Genomic DNA, 14,576 nt, shown 5'->3' with positions numbered 1-14,576 from the left:
ACATTTAAGTGAGAATAAGAAGCTCACCTGAAGAAAAAAATTATTCTGAGGCCAAACCCAGCAAAAATTAGCAATTTGGTGCAGATGTTGTTATTTGCATGGCCAAAAATAAGATGAAATTCTGATTATCATGTAAACCAGTAAGATATTTTTTATAACGGTATTACATACTAGTTACATAATATCATAATATGCATAATAGTTGTCGGCTGACGGTCTATTTCTCCCAACAATACTATATCTTAATAAGATAGATGTAAAGTATGGATAATTACGTCAACTCAAGCCGTTTCAGTCCGTTATCTTGACATATTAATAATATCAATTTCAGTAAAGATTTTACAGAAAGAAACAAATGCATTATACACTAAATGTATACACTGTCAATCAGATGACAGAAGGCATGCAGTAGATCAAGGGTTCCCAAACATGCTCCTGGAGCCTCCCCAATGCTGGGAACCCCTGCAGTAGATTCTGTGCAACAGGTTTTTTTTCAGCAAAGTTTTGATTATGTTGATAATTTAGAGGCTTAGGCTATGATAGAGGATAACTGGCCCATTTTGTTAATTTGACATCATCTGGCTGGTTAAAAAAAAAAAAAAAAAAAAAAACAGCATGAAGGAAATATTTATTTGATTTCAGTATTTTTTTAGTATCCTATGTCTCTGCACACCTACCAGATCTCAGCAAACAAACAAACAACTACAAAACATGTTGGTCAACCACAACAGATTCCCTAAGTCTTTAGGTTATTATGACAAATCCCCATGTAATGGCACATCCACATTTATAGTATTTTAAGCACACTTTTAATATTAAACAGCTTGTCAGAATAAAACCAGTTTTCTGTTGGTAAATACCCCATACTAAAGATGTTTATAAAGTTTCCACCCTCCTTTAGAGGATTTGTGAGAAAGAATTGTTTATGTGAATATTAAGCAAAGTGTTGACAGGGTCCAGCGACTATAGAGAGCTCTGTAAAACCCTGAGATCCGACAGGCATGCATGTGTTTTGGGGTGTGTAATCAGACCGCCATGTCTTTATGTGTAGCTATACGGGTCACTCACGTTAAAGTGCTGCCTGTTTTGAACTGTTTTCTTTCAAGATGGCTGTTTTCACCAAGAGCCTGCATGAAGGGTGGAAGCGATTATCTTCGTCCTTTTTTTTATGGCTGTCACCTCTAACAAAGCAAAAAGCTTTGTTCTTGTGAATGGGAAATCAAGTAAATCCTCTGAAGAGTTTAATAAATAGTCGAGTGAACTACGAGGCAGGCGCGTGTTCGAAACGAAGCTTCGAAAACTTCGAAATCTTTTGATGTTTCGAATTAATGAAAACTGAGTAGAATTTCGTATTACTGTCCTAAAATTCGGATTGTTATAGGCCTAGTGTTTACAAGCTGTTTTGGTAGACATGTTCTAAAAATTAATAAATAAAAATTAATATTAATAAAATATATTTAATGGAAACTGCTAATATAGTAACTGACCTCGAATTAATTTTAGAACGTGTGTTCATAAAAATTGAGTCTAATATTCTATAAAGGTCTTAACATTTTGTATAGTGTTTTTCAAGCATGTGAACAAATTAAGTGGGGCTACAAAATTACTACACCGTACAAAGACAAATGGATCTTTAATGATATATTGTTAATATAATTTATACTAAAAATTATTTTCAGAACAACAACAACAACAGACAATCATTTTATTGGTATTTAAATTATAACAATTAACAATGATTTCTATAATAATAATATAAAAATCTAATTGTTATTATTATTTTAATTGGGATAGATGTCAAGTTGTATCAGATAGTCGCAATAAAGCATTCGGCTCATTATATTAATATTATATATTATTTTGGGAAAAAGACTAGAGAGGACAAACGGTTTGGAGAAAGAAAGGGTGGGTGAATGAGGCAAGTGTACTGAATAGTTATTATATGGCGTCATCTGGCGGATCAATTGGGTACTGAAAGCAAGAAAAAGCAAACAAAGGGCAGTTTACTTTACCACCAAGGGTGAATGCTATTGGATAACTCGTGCAAAAGCCCGCCCCCTCTGCACTCTCATTCGTCCATTCAAGTGTCAATCCACACGCCGGAACTACGATTAACAGGACCCTCTGTGGCGTAAAAATGGAGGATAACATCAAAGATCTCAGCCGACCTCAGATGTATTTATTTGGTGAGCTGAAATAAAATCTTATGTTGCATAATCATATATATATGCGATAATCAGTATTATGCATTCCTATGACATGCGTCTGCTGCAGTATTGCAGTGCAATAAAAGAGTTGTGGCTAATGCAGCTAGCCTCATGCATAGAGTTTTCCTTTGTTTATAGCCTAATGTTGATGTAAGCGCAAATGTAATTTTCTTTTTTATTTAAAGATATTCTGGACAAGAAGTAGAAGTATTTATTTTCCCCACTTTGTTTATTATGATCTCGTGTCTACAGTCTTTATAAAGGATGCTGTATAGTATGTGGATGTTGTTTGTAAGAATCTAAATTTTAGGGGAAAATCATCCATGTATACAACATTAATAAATACAACATAATTTGTGACTTCTTCCTACAGGTTGCTCATTGAAAGCTGATAAGAAAGAGCACAAATTTGAGTTGGATGATGATGAGGCTGAACATCAGCTGTCACTCAAAGCGGTGAGGAAGATGAAATAATCAAATGTTATTAAAATGACTCACTATTACAGATATTCAGTCCTGCATCATCAGTCCTACCTTAAAGATAAATGCAGAAGTTGTGAGATGCAGTCATAAAATTCTATTCTTATCTAATCTATTTTATTTTATTTGTCCTGTATATTCTGTATCACTTTAAATAATAATATTCTGTCTTGTTCTCTATAGTTCTGTTCTTTTTCATGCATGATATTAAACCCTAATTAATTCCTTACTCCTGGAAAAATGCATTATTATATGATTTTTTTTTTCATGTTTCCTGAAATCAGCGTGTGCAGTAAGTTATTAATGATTTTTAAAACTCATGTAAATCTATTCATTTTAATTTATATAAATTATTTCACTAAAACTCTAAATCCACGTACCTATTGTTTTTTACTTTAAAGTTCATGGAATTATTAGTCATTAATTATTCTATTCTATTCTATTCAGTATAATATTCTATCCTGGTTTATTCACATTCTATTCTATTACATTGCTTTCACGTCTGTATTAGGAATATTGTTGTCTTTGCTCATCATAACTGTGCTAATGAACTATGTTGTAGATGAATCATTTTAATTGCCCATAAACTCACATTAACAAACCAGATTCTTCTCTTCCCGTGTGTTCTCAGGTGTGTTTGGGTGCTGAGGCGGAGGATAAATTCCACACCGTGGAGATGGAGGGATTGACTTACGATGGTAAAACGACCAAAATCACTCTTGCTGTACTGAAGCCGTCTGTTCTGCCTTCTGTAAGTGTTTTGTCTCCATTTTTTACAGAGTTTTATGTATCATGAACAGAAATGTGCAATGCTCAACTGTGTATCCATCTATCTAATCATAAACATATCATCCATAAGTTCTTCTGCTAGGCTTTGGTTATTGGTTATTATATATAAACGTGCAGTGACTGTTTTTGTTCACTTGATTCGGTTCAGGAACTCTTTATTTTACAGCGTCCTTGTTATGCATTTTACGCGTGCTTACTATAGTAGTAGACCTTAGTCAGATCAGACGTTATATTGAATATAACATAAATGAAAACGAAGCTGTAAAGGTCTTTACAATAGCACGCACTATACAAAGTTCCTAGATCATGTAATCTTCACAACTTCCAAAGCTGTGTTATGCAGTTTTCTCTACTGAATGTTTTACGAAAGACGTTTTGTCTAAATAATTGTTATTGGTATGTTTAAAACAACAGTACAATCTATTATGCATAATTACAAGCAACTAACCCTAAACCAAACCCTAACTCTATTGTAAGTACATACTGATAATTGATATGAATCTGTATTTAAGGCACCCCAGGTTAACAGGGTAAAACATTGAACTAACAAACATCACCATTAAAGACACGTTCACAAGCTTTGTTTCATTTTATATTTATGATACAATATTTGAACACATCTCTATGAATATGGATAGGAATAAAATGTCAAGTTTGTTGTAAGTGTTACTAAAAAGGAGATTTCTTGCTCATTGCAGGAGAATAACTAATTTTGAGAAAACATCCTTTCAAATATGTATAGTAGTTGAAATCATTAGAAACAAATAAATGAAGTGAAAATTATCACTTAAAGTGTATTTTCTTTGTCCTTCCACTAGTCTGCAAAAACACGTTATGAGAAGCCAAATAGACCAGAATGGCAAAACTGATCAGTGCATGAAAAAAAAAAACGATGTTTTTGCCTGTAGGTTGCCCAAATTGGGAGACTTTCTCTTCAAATCACTTTTTGCGATAGACAAAGTTTTCAAGTAGTGTGGTAGAAATGAATATTGCAGATGATACTACAAGTTTACTCTAATTCGTTTTGTAACATAAAAATAGATTACTAGCAGCCAGTTGTTGCTATGCCCTCAATAACATCTCGAACATGGATTTATACTGTGGAGGGATGCCTGTTATGGGTGTTTTATGATATTGGAAGAATGTGTCTAATAAAAATTCCAGCTGTGCCGAGGCTGGTCAAGTTGTGATTGACAGATTGTTTTTGGAAGGGGCTGGGCCATCGTTGCATCATCAGGACAGCAGGCACAAGCTCTCCATGACATCAGCACATATTGGCCTCTGTTTTATATCAGCTATGGAAAATGTGAGCATTTCCAAAGATCTCTGGGAGGAATCTGTGTTTTATGGCTCAGAGCGATCGGAACGCAAGGTTTGCAACTCTATTTGTGTTCTGATAGATACCAACTGTTGGTGTGATTAGTACAGTGGGTGGAGTTTTTAATGGTGGCATATTCATTTTCGAGGTCATCTGTTTTAGGCCATAGCTACGGTTTTGCCCAAAACTGTAAGCCCTTTTTTGTGTTATTTCATTCCTGTCTGTAAGATCTTGGATTTTATTCAGTTTATTCAATCCCAAAATTAGAAAATGCCCCGGGATATCTGACTCGAGCAATAATTGTACCTTAATTACAAGGTTTTGCCTCGATCGCTCGGGAGACAATCAACTCATCAGTCAGCGTTTGTGTTAAACCAGATCATCTGAGATGAATTTGGACGTGAGGGATTGTTCGCCATTCAACGTAATTACAACAGTTACATAGCTGTCATTTAAAGCATTAAGCAGACCATCGCGCCCTCATCTGTTTACATCTGGTTGCCATCGATGCAAGTGCTGTTGCCTGGCGCAGTGGAATGTTCATTCAGAATTTTTGGCCGTGGCTTGTATTTCGCGAGTTGCGCAATTGTGCTGATGTTTAGCTGAAGGCCTGTCTTAGATGTACTGGCATGGAATGATTAGGACGCATCCCAGTCGTGAATTCTTTCTGACAAACCAATCTTGTTCGGTTGTTTGTGGTGGGAATCATTAATTATCTGATTTTAGTACAAAATTCTCTGATAATAATCACTTAGTAGTATATGTTTTAATATTCAATAATTTACACTACTGTTCAAAAGTTTGGGTTTTAGTGGTTTTGAATGAAATCTATTATGCTTATCAAAGTTCAGAGCGTCACGATTAATCATTAAAAGATATCACAATCTCGATTCAAACACCCATGGGATCCCATTTTTAAAGGAGTCATCGGATGCCCATTTTGCATAAGTTGATATGATTATATAGGGTCTTAATTAAAAGTCTATAACATACTTTGGTTAAAATTTCTCAATGGTAGTGTAAAAAACACCTTTTTTACCCTGTCAAAATCAGCTCTGTTTTCAGCAAGCTGTTTTTTAGTCCATGTTGCTTTAAGTGCTAATGAGCTCTGCTGACCCCGCCCCTCTCTTCTGTGGAGTGACCAGCAGTACTGTTTACTTCAGCCGCGAAACTGGCTAACTAGCACGTTATTAGGAAAGGCGATTTACAAAGGTTCATAAAAAACCCTTATACTCGCATCTTCTGTAGATGAAGCTGGATCATGAATGATTCACACAAACGTAGACTCATTTAGGCAGATTGGGGATCGGTGCATTCCCTTCAAAGCAAATGTAACGTTAATCCACTGCGTCTTCAGTGGCTCAGATGTCGGTAGTAAATGACGACTGCTGTATTCATTATTACATTCAACAACAAAGCACCTCAATCGCTTAATCTGAGACATCTTGTCTTCCCCTGCACCGGAGTCGACACAATGGCGGTCTGACTGTTTACAGCTCACTCTGTTCACTCAGCTCACTCAGGGCGGGTCTAAGGTAAGACGGCCTTGTCAATCAACTATCGTGGGAGGGGCCTCTACAGAACTACGTCATTCTGACAGGGCTCTCAGAACAGCCTGTCTTAGTCATTCATATTATCGCAAAAATACTGATTCTCAATTTATCAAAACAGAGGCTCTATGTGGCAAGTTCAAGATGTTTGATTTTCGTTTTAATAAGCTACGTTCTCTGTTCTAAACAGTTTTTCTTTTTGTTCTAAAAGTAGACCATGAGTAAGATGTTTTGCTGTTGTTGTGTTTGATCATTCTCACTTGAATTTACCATCTAGCTAAGTCTGGGAGGGTTTGAGGTCACGCCTCCTGTGTCCTTTTGCCTGCAGTCCGGAGGGGGGCCGGTCTACATCAGCGGTCAGCATTTCGTCAGTGAGTACCTTTTGTCTTTTCTCATTTGTTAGGACTGAACACGACCAGTTTAGGAAAACCATTTCCCAGATGTGTCTTTTGCCTCTCTTGTTTACTCTTCTCTTCTCTCTGATGAAATGATCCTCTCAACCTGTTGCGACGTCCATGGGAGTAATCCGGACGTCTGAAAGGTCCCTTCACTCTCCATACGGACTCAAAATGAATTAACCGGCACCATGTGACACCATTTTCTCTGATATAATCTCTTCCATATGTTTGCACATGCTGTTCAGACACTCTCAGCATGTCAGTTCTATTCTCCGGATATTAAAGGAGTGCATTTACACTTCCACTTATATATCAGATTGGTTTTGTCACAAAATGTGGACATGTGAAGTTGTTTTGACGTATTTAAACCACAGTTATTGATGTCTGGAGATCTCTGTGGTTTGCTCAGGTGTGAAGGAATCAGATGATGAGGATGAGGAAGAGGAGGAGAATAATACATCACCAGTGAAGAGACCGTCCAACATGACCCTTGCAAAAGTGCCTCAGGTGATCTCTCACCTCAAACCACTCAACAGATAATGCTGTATGAAATTATGACTGTTTTGTAGTGCAGTACACATAAAACTCCCTTAAATTAATCAGAGATGGATACTTAATGCAGCAAAAAAACTAAAAGAAAAAATCTTTCTTGATATTCTTGTCTTGTTTTCCAGTTACTTGAAGTAAAATGACTTAAAATAAGTCTTTTTTTCAAAAAAAAAAAATACAAAATGTATCAAAATTAAGAGAATTCATGCTTAAAACAAGAAAAAAATCTAAATCTATTTGTACTGGTAAAAAAAAGATAAAAAAATGATACGGAAGATGATCATTTTTGTAGTGTATTTATCACAGACAATGTGCTGCTTGCTTTCTTTTGCTAATAAGAAATGAAAAGGGTTTAACTAGGTGTCCAGAAACATTAAAAGAGAAACTATGAGGTTGCCCTGTTGACTTCTGTGGAATCTCAATAAAGAGACACATTGTTCAATACACACTTAATCCTCTAGATAAGTGTCTGAGACAAGCAACAGCTTGTCATCGATGTGATACACAGGGAGTCTGTTTGAAATCTTTTGTCAGAGTGTTGAAATGATCCCAGAATTCTTATTGAAGCAGAAAGCCATGAGAAGCTGTCAGGGTTTTTACTCAGGTTGAGGGGTGTTGTTGTGATTTACCTATGATAAAATCACTGTCATACTTATTTTTAGTGGCTTATTGCTTTTATAGAATAGCAGCAATGACAAGATAAAACACAAATTAATGCATTAATAATAATAGCATGATTATACTTGTCTCTAGCATCTCACTAGTCACTTCCCTTCAGATTTTCCTGCCAGAATGCTCAATTTTATAAAAAAAAATGTACTTTGTTCTGTTTCCAATAATTGTGTTCCGTCATTTCAGAAAAAGTTGAAAATGGACTCGGATGAAGACTCGGATGAGGATAGTGATGAAGATGATGATGATGATGACGATGATGATGAGTGAGAACTCATGTTTGTTCAGTGTGAACTTGTACTCTGTTGAAAGGAGAGGATCATTTATGTTTTTATTTGTTTCTCTTTCTTTTTAGTGATGACGACAAAGAGGTAAAGGCTGTTGAAAAGAGCCCCATCAAAGCCCCTCAAAAAGTGAGTCTTGCTGTTTCTTTCCATATATACAATTAGAAAAGAGGAAATGCTGTGTATTACAGTGCCGTTCAAAAGTTTGGGGTTGAAAAGATTTTTAATGCTTTGGAAAGGAGTGTCATATATGCTCACCAAAGCTGCATTTATTTAATCAAAAATACAGTAAAAATTATTATTATTATATACTGTTTTAATATATTTTAAAATGTAATTTATTCCTGATGCAAAGCTGAATTTTCAGCATCGATACTTCAGTTTTCAGTGTCACGTGATCCTTCAGAAATCTTGAGAAGCATTTCATATTATTATCACAGTTAAAAACTGTGTTTGCTTAACATTTGTGTAGAATTTGTTTTTCAGAATTCAAAAGAACAGCATTTCTTGAAATTTACTGAAATCTTTTGTTACGTTCTAAGTCTTTACTGTCACTTTGGATCAATATAATGCATCCTTGCTAAATAAAAGTATTAATTTACTCAGGAAAATCCTGCTGACCCCAAACTTTTGAACAGTATTATGTTACATTGCTGCATGTTAGCACTGTTGTCCTGAATGAAGCCCAGTGACCAGCAGGTGCCAGTCTCTGCCTGAGACAGAGGATTTAGCATCACATATTCATCACCAACTGTTATTATCCCATCAACGTTAAGAGCACATTACATTCTGTCTGTCTCTTCAAACAAACACATATTCGTCCTCCCTCATGTCACCTCGGTGAGTTCTCATCTTTATCATGCCTTTCTTCATCCGTCTATATTCACAGACACTTACTCTCTGTCTGGATCGTAATGATCACATGTACACTGGTAAGAGTCGCAGACAGCCTGACTTCACCTCTCTACCCATCACTTGCTTGTTTGGGGTCAGATGGATGTATTAAATTAATCAAAAGTGACAGTAAAGACATTTATAATGTTACAAAAAGATTATTTTTCAAATAAATGATCAAATACTTTTTTTAACGTATCAGAGAATCTTGAAAATATTTAGCAGTACAGCTGCTTTTAACATTGATGGTACTAAGACATGTTTCTTGAGCAGTAAATCAGCATATTAGAATGATTTCTGAAGCATCATGGGACACTGAAGAGTAATGATGCTGAAAATTCAGCTTTGCATCACAGGAATAAATTACATTTTAAAATATATTTAAATAGAAAGCAGTTATTTTAAATAGCAGTAATATTACTATCCTTACTGTATTTTTGATTGAATAAATGGCGCTTTGGTGATAATAAATGGAGCATAAGAGACTTCTTTCAAAAACATAAAAAAAAAGCTTACAGACTCCAAACTTTTGATGGGTAGTCTATTTATAATCTAAACCAGAGGTCTTCAACCGACTATCCTGCTATGTTTATTTCCAACCTGCTTCAGCACACCTGTGTATTTTCAAGCAATCCCGAAGAGCTTGATTAGCCGCTTCAGGTGTGTTTGATTGGGTTTGGAGCTAAACTTTGCCGGACAGGGTCCCCAGGAGCAGGGTTGAGGACCTTTGATCTAAAATGTATGTAAATTAATGTAGTAAAATCAAAAACTCAACTATTTATGCACCATTAAAACTCAGTGGAAATAAACTGAAATTGACAACCACGATAAAACCTAATAACCCTGCTGTGTGGGCGTGTATTAAAATGTTTGAGAGCGCGTGACAGTGTGTGTTTGTATGTGTGTTTAGAGATCAAAGCGGGTACATACCTGCTCTGTGAGGACTGATTCCTGCCCTGAGGAGGGACGACAGACGAGCACTTCTGTCACACGCTCCACATCCTCTCTCATCCCCCCATCCTGAATGCTTTCTTCTCTTCTCACGGCTTTTCAATCTCTCACTCTTTCTTTCTTTAGCAGTCTCGAGATCTATCTTTGAACCATCAGGTTTTTAACTTGTTGATACCTTCACTGTTAATTTAGCTGGAAACCCTTTTCATGAAGTCTGTTTATGATTATTTATGTATGCTACAGTGTTCAAATAACACATTAGGTCTTATAATGTACTATAACTGTTACTAAAATAGCAACCGCATAATTAGTTATAAGATGGTTATTTGCATTATCAGTGTGACTTATAAAGCCTAATATTGTGTGTGTGTGTGTATAGATTCATAGAAAGTGTACAGTATTTGTTACTCCCCCATCCATATTTCTTTATTTCAACCTTTTTTACTCGTCTTTCTTCTGCTGTCTGTTTTTCTCTCTGGGGTATAGAGTTATAGAGCAATGACAGTGTCCTGTGGTCCCATTAGGCTGTGACTAGACAGGCTGCGCTTTCTGCAAATTACTGCTCTCTTTCATCACGGCTCCCTGACAGCCGACTGAAATAAACATCTGAGAAGCGTATTGTGTTACATCACTGAAGAGCAAAGCTGTCACAATCACTCAATTCACAAACATTATCCGCTGTTATGATTCTAACACTGAGCATGACAGGTGACTGGAGCGACTCTGTCTTTGACACGCGTTAAATATTTTCTCTGCACATTTTAACCTTGGATTGCAATGTCTCTCTTTTTCTTTCTCTCTGTCCATTTTTCCAGACTCCAGAGAAGAAGAAGAGCGCAGATAAGCAGAACGGCTCTCCAGACAAGAAAGCCGGGACATCAGGGAAGCCCCGAACACAGGTAAGTTATGATTTATTTTAAAAAAAAATTAGGGATGTCCAGTGTTCATTTTGACAGCAAATTTTGATTTAGATGTAGTCATATTTTAGTCATCTGAATTGTTTTTTAGTTTTAGTCTAGTTTTAGTCGACTAAATCTATAGTAAATTTAGTCGGCTAAAATCGAATGGGTTTAGTTACAGTGCATTTATTATGCATTTCTCTAAAATGTTCAAACTCATTATATAGGTTTGATATTAAAGTTTTATCATGATAGACTGCGATTTAACTGCAGTGACACACAACAAGCCTTTGTTAAAATGAAATAAAACCACTTCTCATAAAGAACAAGAACATGGTCTTCTTTTTAATGAAATACCAATGGTTATATAGGCTAAATATGCATTCTTTATAACGACTTTTTTTACCATATTCTTCATTCTTTCAAGCAGACATATTTATTTATATAAATAAATTAGTTTTTTGTTGCTTGATTAACATCAATGACTCGGACAATAACAACTAAATTAGACTACTATCCCTTTAAAACCAAATGCACGGATGCAATGATACATGTTCTCTCTACTGTTTACGTTCACTTAAGACGTAATCAACTGTGTTTACGTGAATACTCATCAAAACGGACATTTAGACATCATTTTGTGTCTATTTCTCCGTTCATGCGACGTGAAGGTGTACTCGCGCGCTGTGAGACGTGCTTTCTGTGTGTGTGTATGCTTCATTGTCTGCGCTCAGAAAATCAGCCCGAATCGAGTTCTCTCTTGCGTCGTCAGATTTATCCATATGTCTGCTCTTCTCTTACTCCCACATATTGACATTTTTGAACGTTTTACGCACCATGCAGCAAGTGTATTTTATCTTATGTCTCGCCAGTTCATATGTTCGCATCTAACCTTCTATGCAGCAGATTCGTTCTCAATTAATTTCTTCCGAAATCGTCCCTCCCTAACATTTTCGCCTCGTTTTTATTCGTTGACGAAAATGTCAATAGATTTGTCATAATTTTTGTAATTCAAAAAGAGTTTTCGTTCGTCATCGTCTGGTGGGCGTCAGTGAAAAAAGGGTCGTTAACGAAAATTATGACAAAAATGATTCGTCAACGAAATTAACACTGGTGCTGTCAAACGATTAATTGCGATTAATCGCATCCAAAATAAAGGTTTTTGTTTACATAATGTATGTATGTGCACTGTGTATATTTATTATGTATACAATGTATAAATACACACACATGCATGTATATATTATTTTTATATATTAAATGTATTTATTTATAATATAAATTATATTAATATAAATATAGACGTAAATACATGTCAGTATTTTTTAAATATATACTGTATGGGTGTATGTGTGTATATATACATAATAAATATACACAGAACACATACATATTATGCAAACAAAAACTTTTATTTTGGATGTGATTAATTTTAAAATGTAAGTTAGCAACAGTTCAGAATAGATGTGGCCAGTATGACAAAAATCTTCAAAGCAATCATGTCATTAGTAATTTTACTTAATGGTAATGGTGTAATATCACAATGCAGCCATTTTTGGCTGTAAAATGGTTGTAATATTTAATATCCATGCCTATATGTGGATAATTAAGCAAACTTTCTTTTTCAAATGAAATGTAAAACCTATTTTGTCTTATTTGGTATTTGATGGATGCAAACGAAAAGATAATATTATTTGTAATAAATGAAGTCTGGCATTAGTGCAAAAACAGCTTCACATGTAACACTTTGGTAAAGAAAACAAACAAGTTCTGATGTACATTAAAAGGTTTTTCTATGGTCACACGGTATATACTGTCACATTGATCAGGTCTGCTTCAGGATAAGTTTGTTTGTGTCACGGCAAGATGTAGGAGCCGTCTGGGTTTCAGGTTTTGGTATTCCGTCCACGTCCCATTTCCAAGCCGTGCCAACCAAAAGCCAAAGTCTACCAGTGGATGCCAGAGGTAATTCTTACCAAACGTCCAGGTGCAGTTTAGGACGCCGACGACATGGCAGCCTCACAGAGAAAACCACGGGATAATGAGACGGCCTGTCTTTGTTTACGATCAGCCAACACAGCCAAAAGCAAAATGTGAATTAAACCAGCAGTACCCCTAAAGATAGATTTGTGCAACAGCATTCAAAACTCCAGCTGTGATTAGCTGAAAACCGCCCAGTCTTGGGAGGACACGACGATCCTGAAGCCATTATTTCTGTATCTCTTTTTTTTTTTTTAAGAGTCAGTGCACTTAATACACTTTTAATAATCAAGCATTTTAGAGAAAAACAACTTGACATTCAAAGGTTTTCTTTTAGGTCATGGAAAAGGGCCATTGTATTTTCCTATGCAAGGAAATGGTGAAGCACTCTTAACTAGCTGCTGGTGGCAACAATCCCAAAACGCCCAATTTGAAGGGTCATTTGTGGTCTGCTTTAAAACAACAAACTACTCACAAAGCCACTGCCTTCTGGCAGGGTGACCGATGTTGAGAATCTGAAATGCATTCACCAGACTTTCTTCTAATCACATATTTTCCTTCTTTGACCGGTGCACATGGAGTTGTGTGGGGTTGAATGTTCTTTGTAGATTTTTTTTTTCTTTCACTCTAATTGTGGAGCTGAATCAGAAAGATAAAGGAGTAGGAACGCTACGCACAGTAAAAGTTCTTCAAAGACATCCATAGAAATAGCAGTCATCCACACAGATTCATTTGATTGGACCTGCTTTGGTAAAACACCCAGCTGTATAAGTTCTAACAGCTGAAAATGCATATCGAGCAAAATCAAGCCATGAGGTCAAAATAATTGTCTGCAGAGCTCAGACAGGATTGTGTTGAGGCACAAATTTGGTTAAGGCTGTTGCATTAAAGGTTGCTTCCATAATTATTAAATGGAAGAATTTAGGAACAACCAGAAGTCTTCCTACAGCTGACAGCTCGTCCAAACTGAGCAGTCAGGGAGAAAGAAAATAGAAGAAAATCCCCAAATCTAGGAGTGCAAAGCTTGTCCCATCATAACCAAAAAGACTTGAGACTGTAATTATCAAAGCAGCATTATCATCTTTAAGTAACTAAAAGCATAAAAACATTTTTTGTTACTTGAGACAAAATATGTTTACAATAATGTAAACTTACTTTTGATAGTTTCCAAGGTATAAGTTTTCAGTACTAAAATAATTAAAACTAATAAATAAAAAAATTTATATGGTTTTAATTATTGCATTTATTAGTTTTTTATTTTAGTTTTAGTACAAAAAATGAATGCATATATACACAACAAAATTATAAACGCAACACTATTGTTTTTGCCCCCATTTTTCATGAGCTGAACTTAAACAAAGAGAAAACCAGTCAGTATCTGGTGTGACCACCATTTTCCTCACGCAGTGCAACACATCTCCTTCGCATAGAGCTGATCAGGTTGTCCACTCCTCTTCAATGGCTGTGCGAAGTTGCTGGATATTGGCAGGAACTGGAACATGCTGTCGTATACGCCGATCCAGAGCATCCCAAACATGCTCAATGGGTGACATGTCTGGTGAATATGCTGGCCATGCAAGAACTGGGATGTTTTCAGCTTCCAGG

General features: G+C 35.8%; 1 protein-coding gene across 4 annotated transcripts in view; it reads left to right on the top strand.

The window, feature by feature from the left end:
• The first annotated feature begins 2,084 nt into the window (after positions 1-2,084).
• LOC306853457 (nucleophosmin-like) overlaps positions 2,085-14,576 on the top strand; it is a 37,107-nt gene continuing 24,615 nt past the window's right edge. For all 4 annotated transcript variants that reach the window (XR_013782739.1, XR_013782740.1, XM_079390888.1 and 1 more), the window contains exons 1-8: positions 2,085-2,186; positions 2,581-2,663; positions 3,319-3,438; positions 6,622-6,715; positions 7,152-7,249; positions 8,150-8,229; positions 8,319-8,376; positions 10,908-10,991. Coding sequence is in view for 2 of the 4 variants with exons in the window: in XM_079390888.1 (XP_079247014.1) it covers positions 2,138-2,186; positions 2,581-2,663; positions 3,319-3,438; positions 6,622-6,715; positions 7,152-7,249; positions 8,150-8,229; positions 8,319-8,376; positions 10,908-10,991 (666 nt within the window). In the remaining 2 variants the exon portion in view is untranslated. The remainder of the gene's footprint in view (positions 2,187-2,580; positions 2,664-3,318; positions 3,439-6,621; positions 6,716-7,151; positions 7,250-8,149; positions 8,230-8,318; positions 8,377-10,907; positions 10,992-14,576) is intronic.

This window comes from Barbus barbus (genome assembly GCF_936440315.1).
Source record: "Barbus barbus genome assembly, chromosome: 33".
NCBI classification, from domain to species: Eukaryota; Metazoa; Chordata; class Actinopteri; order Cypriniformes; family Cyprinidae; genus Barbus; species Barbus barbus.
Note: the sequence above shows the minus strand (reverse complement) of the source record. Positions and strands in the feature narration are given on the sequence as shown.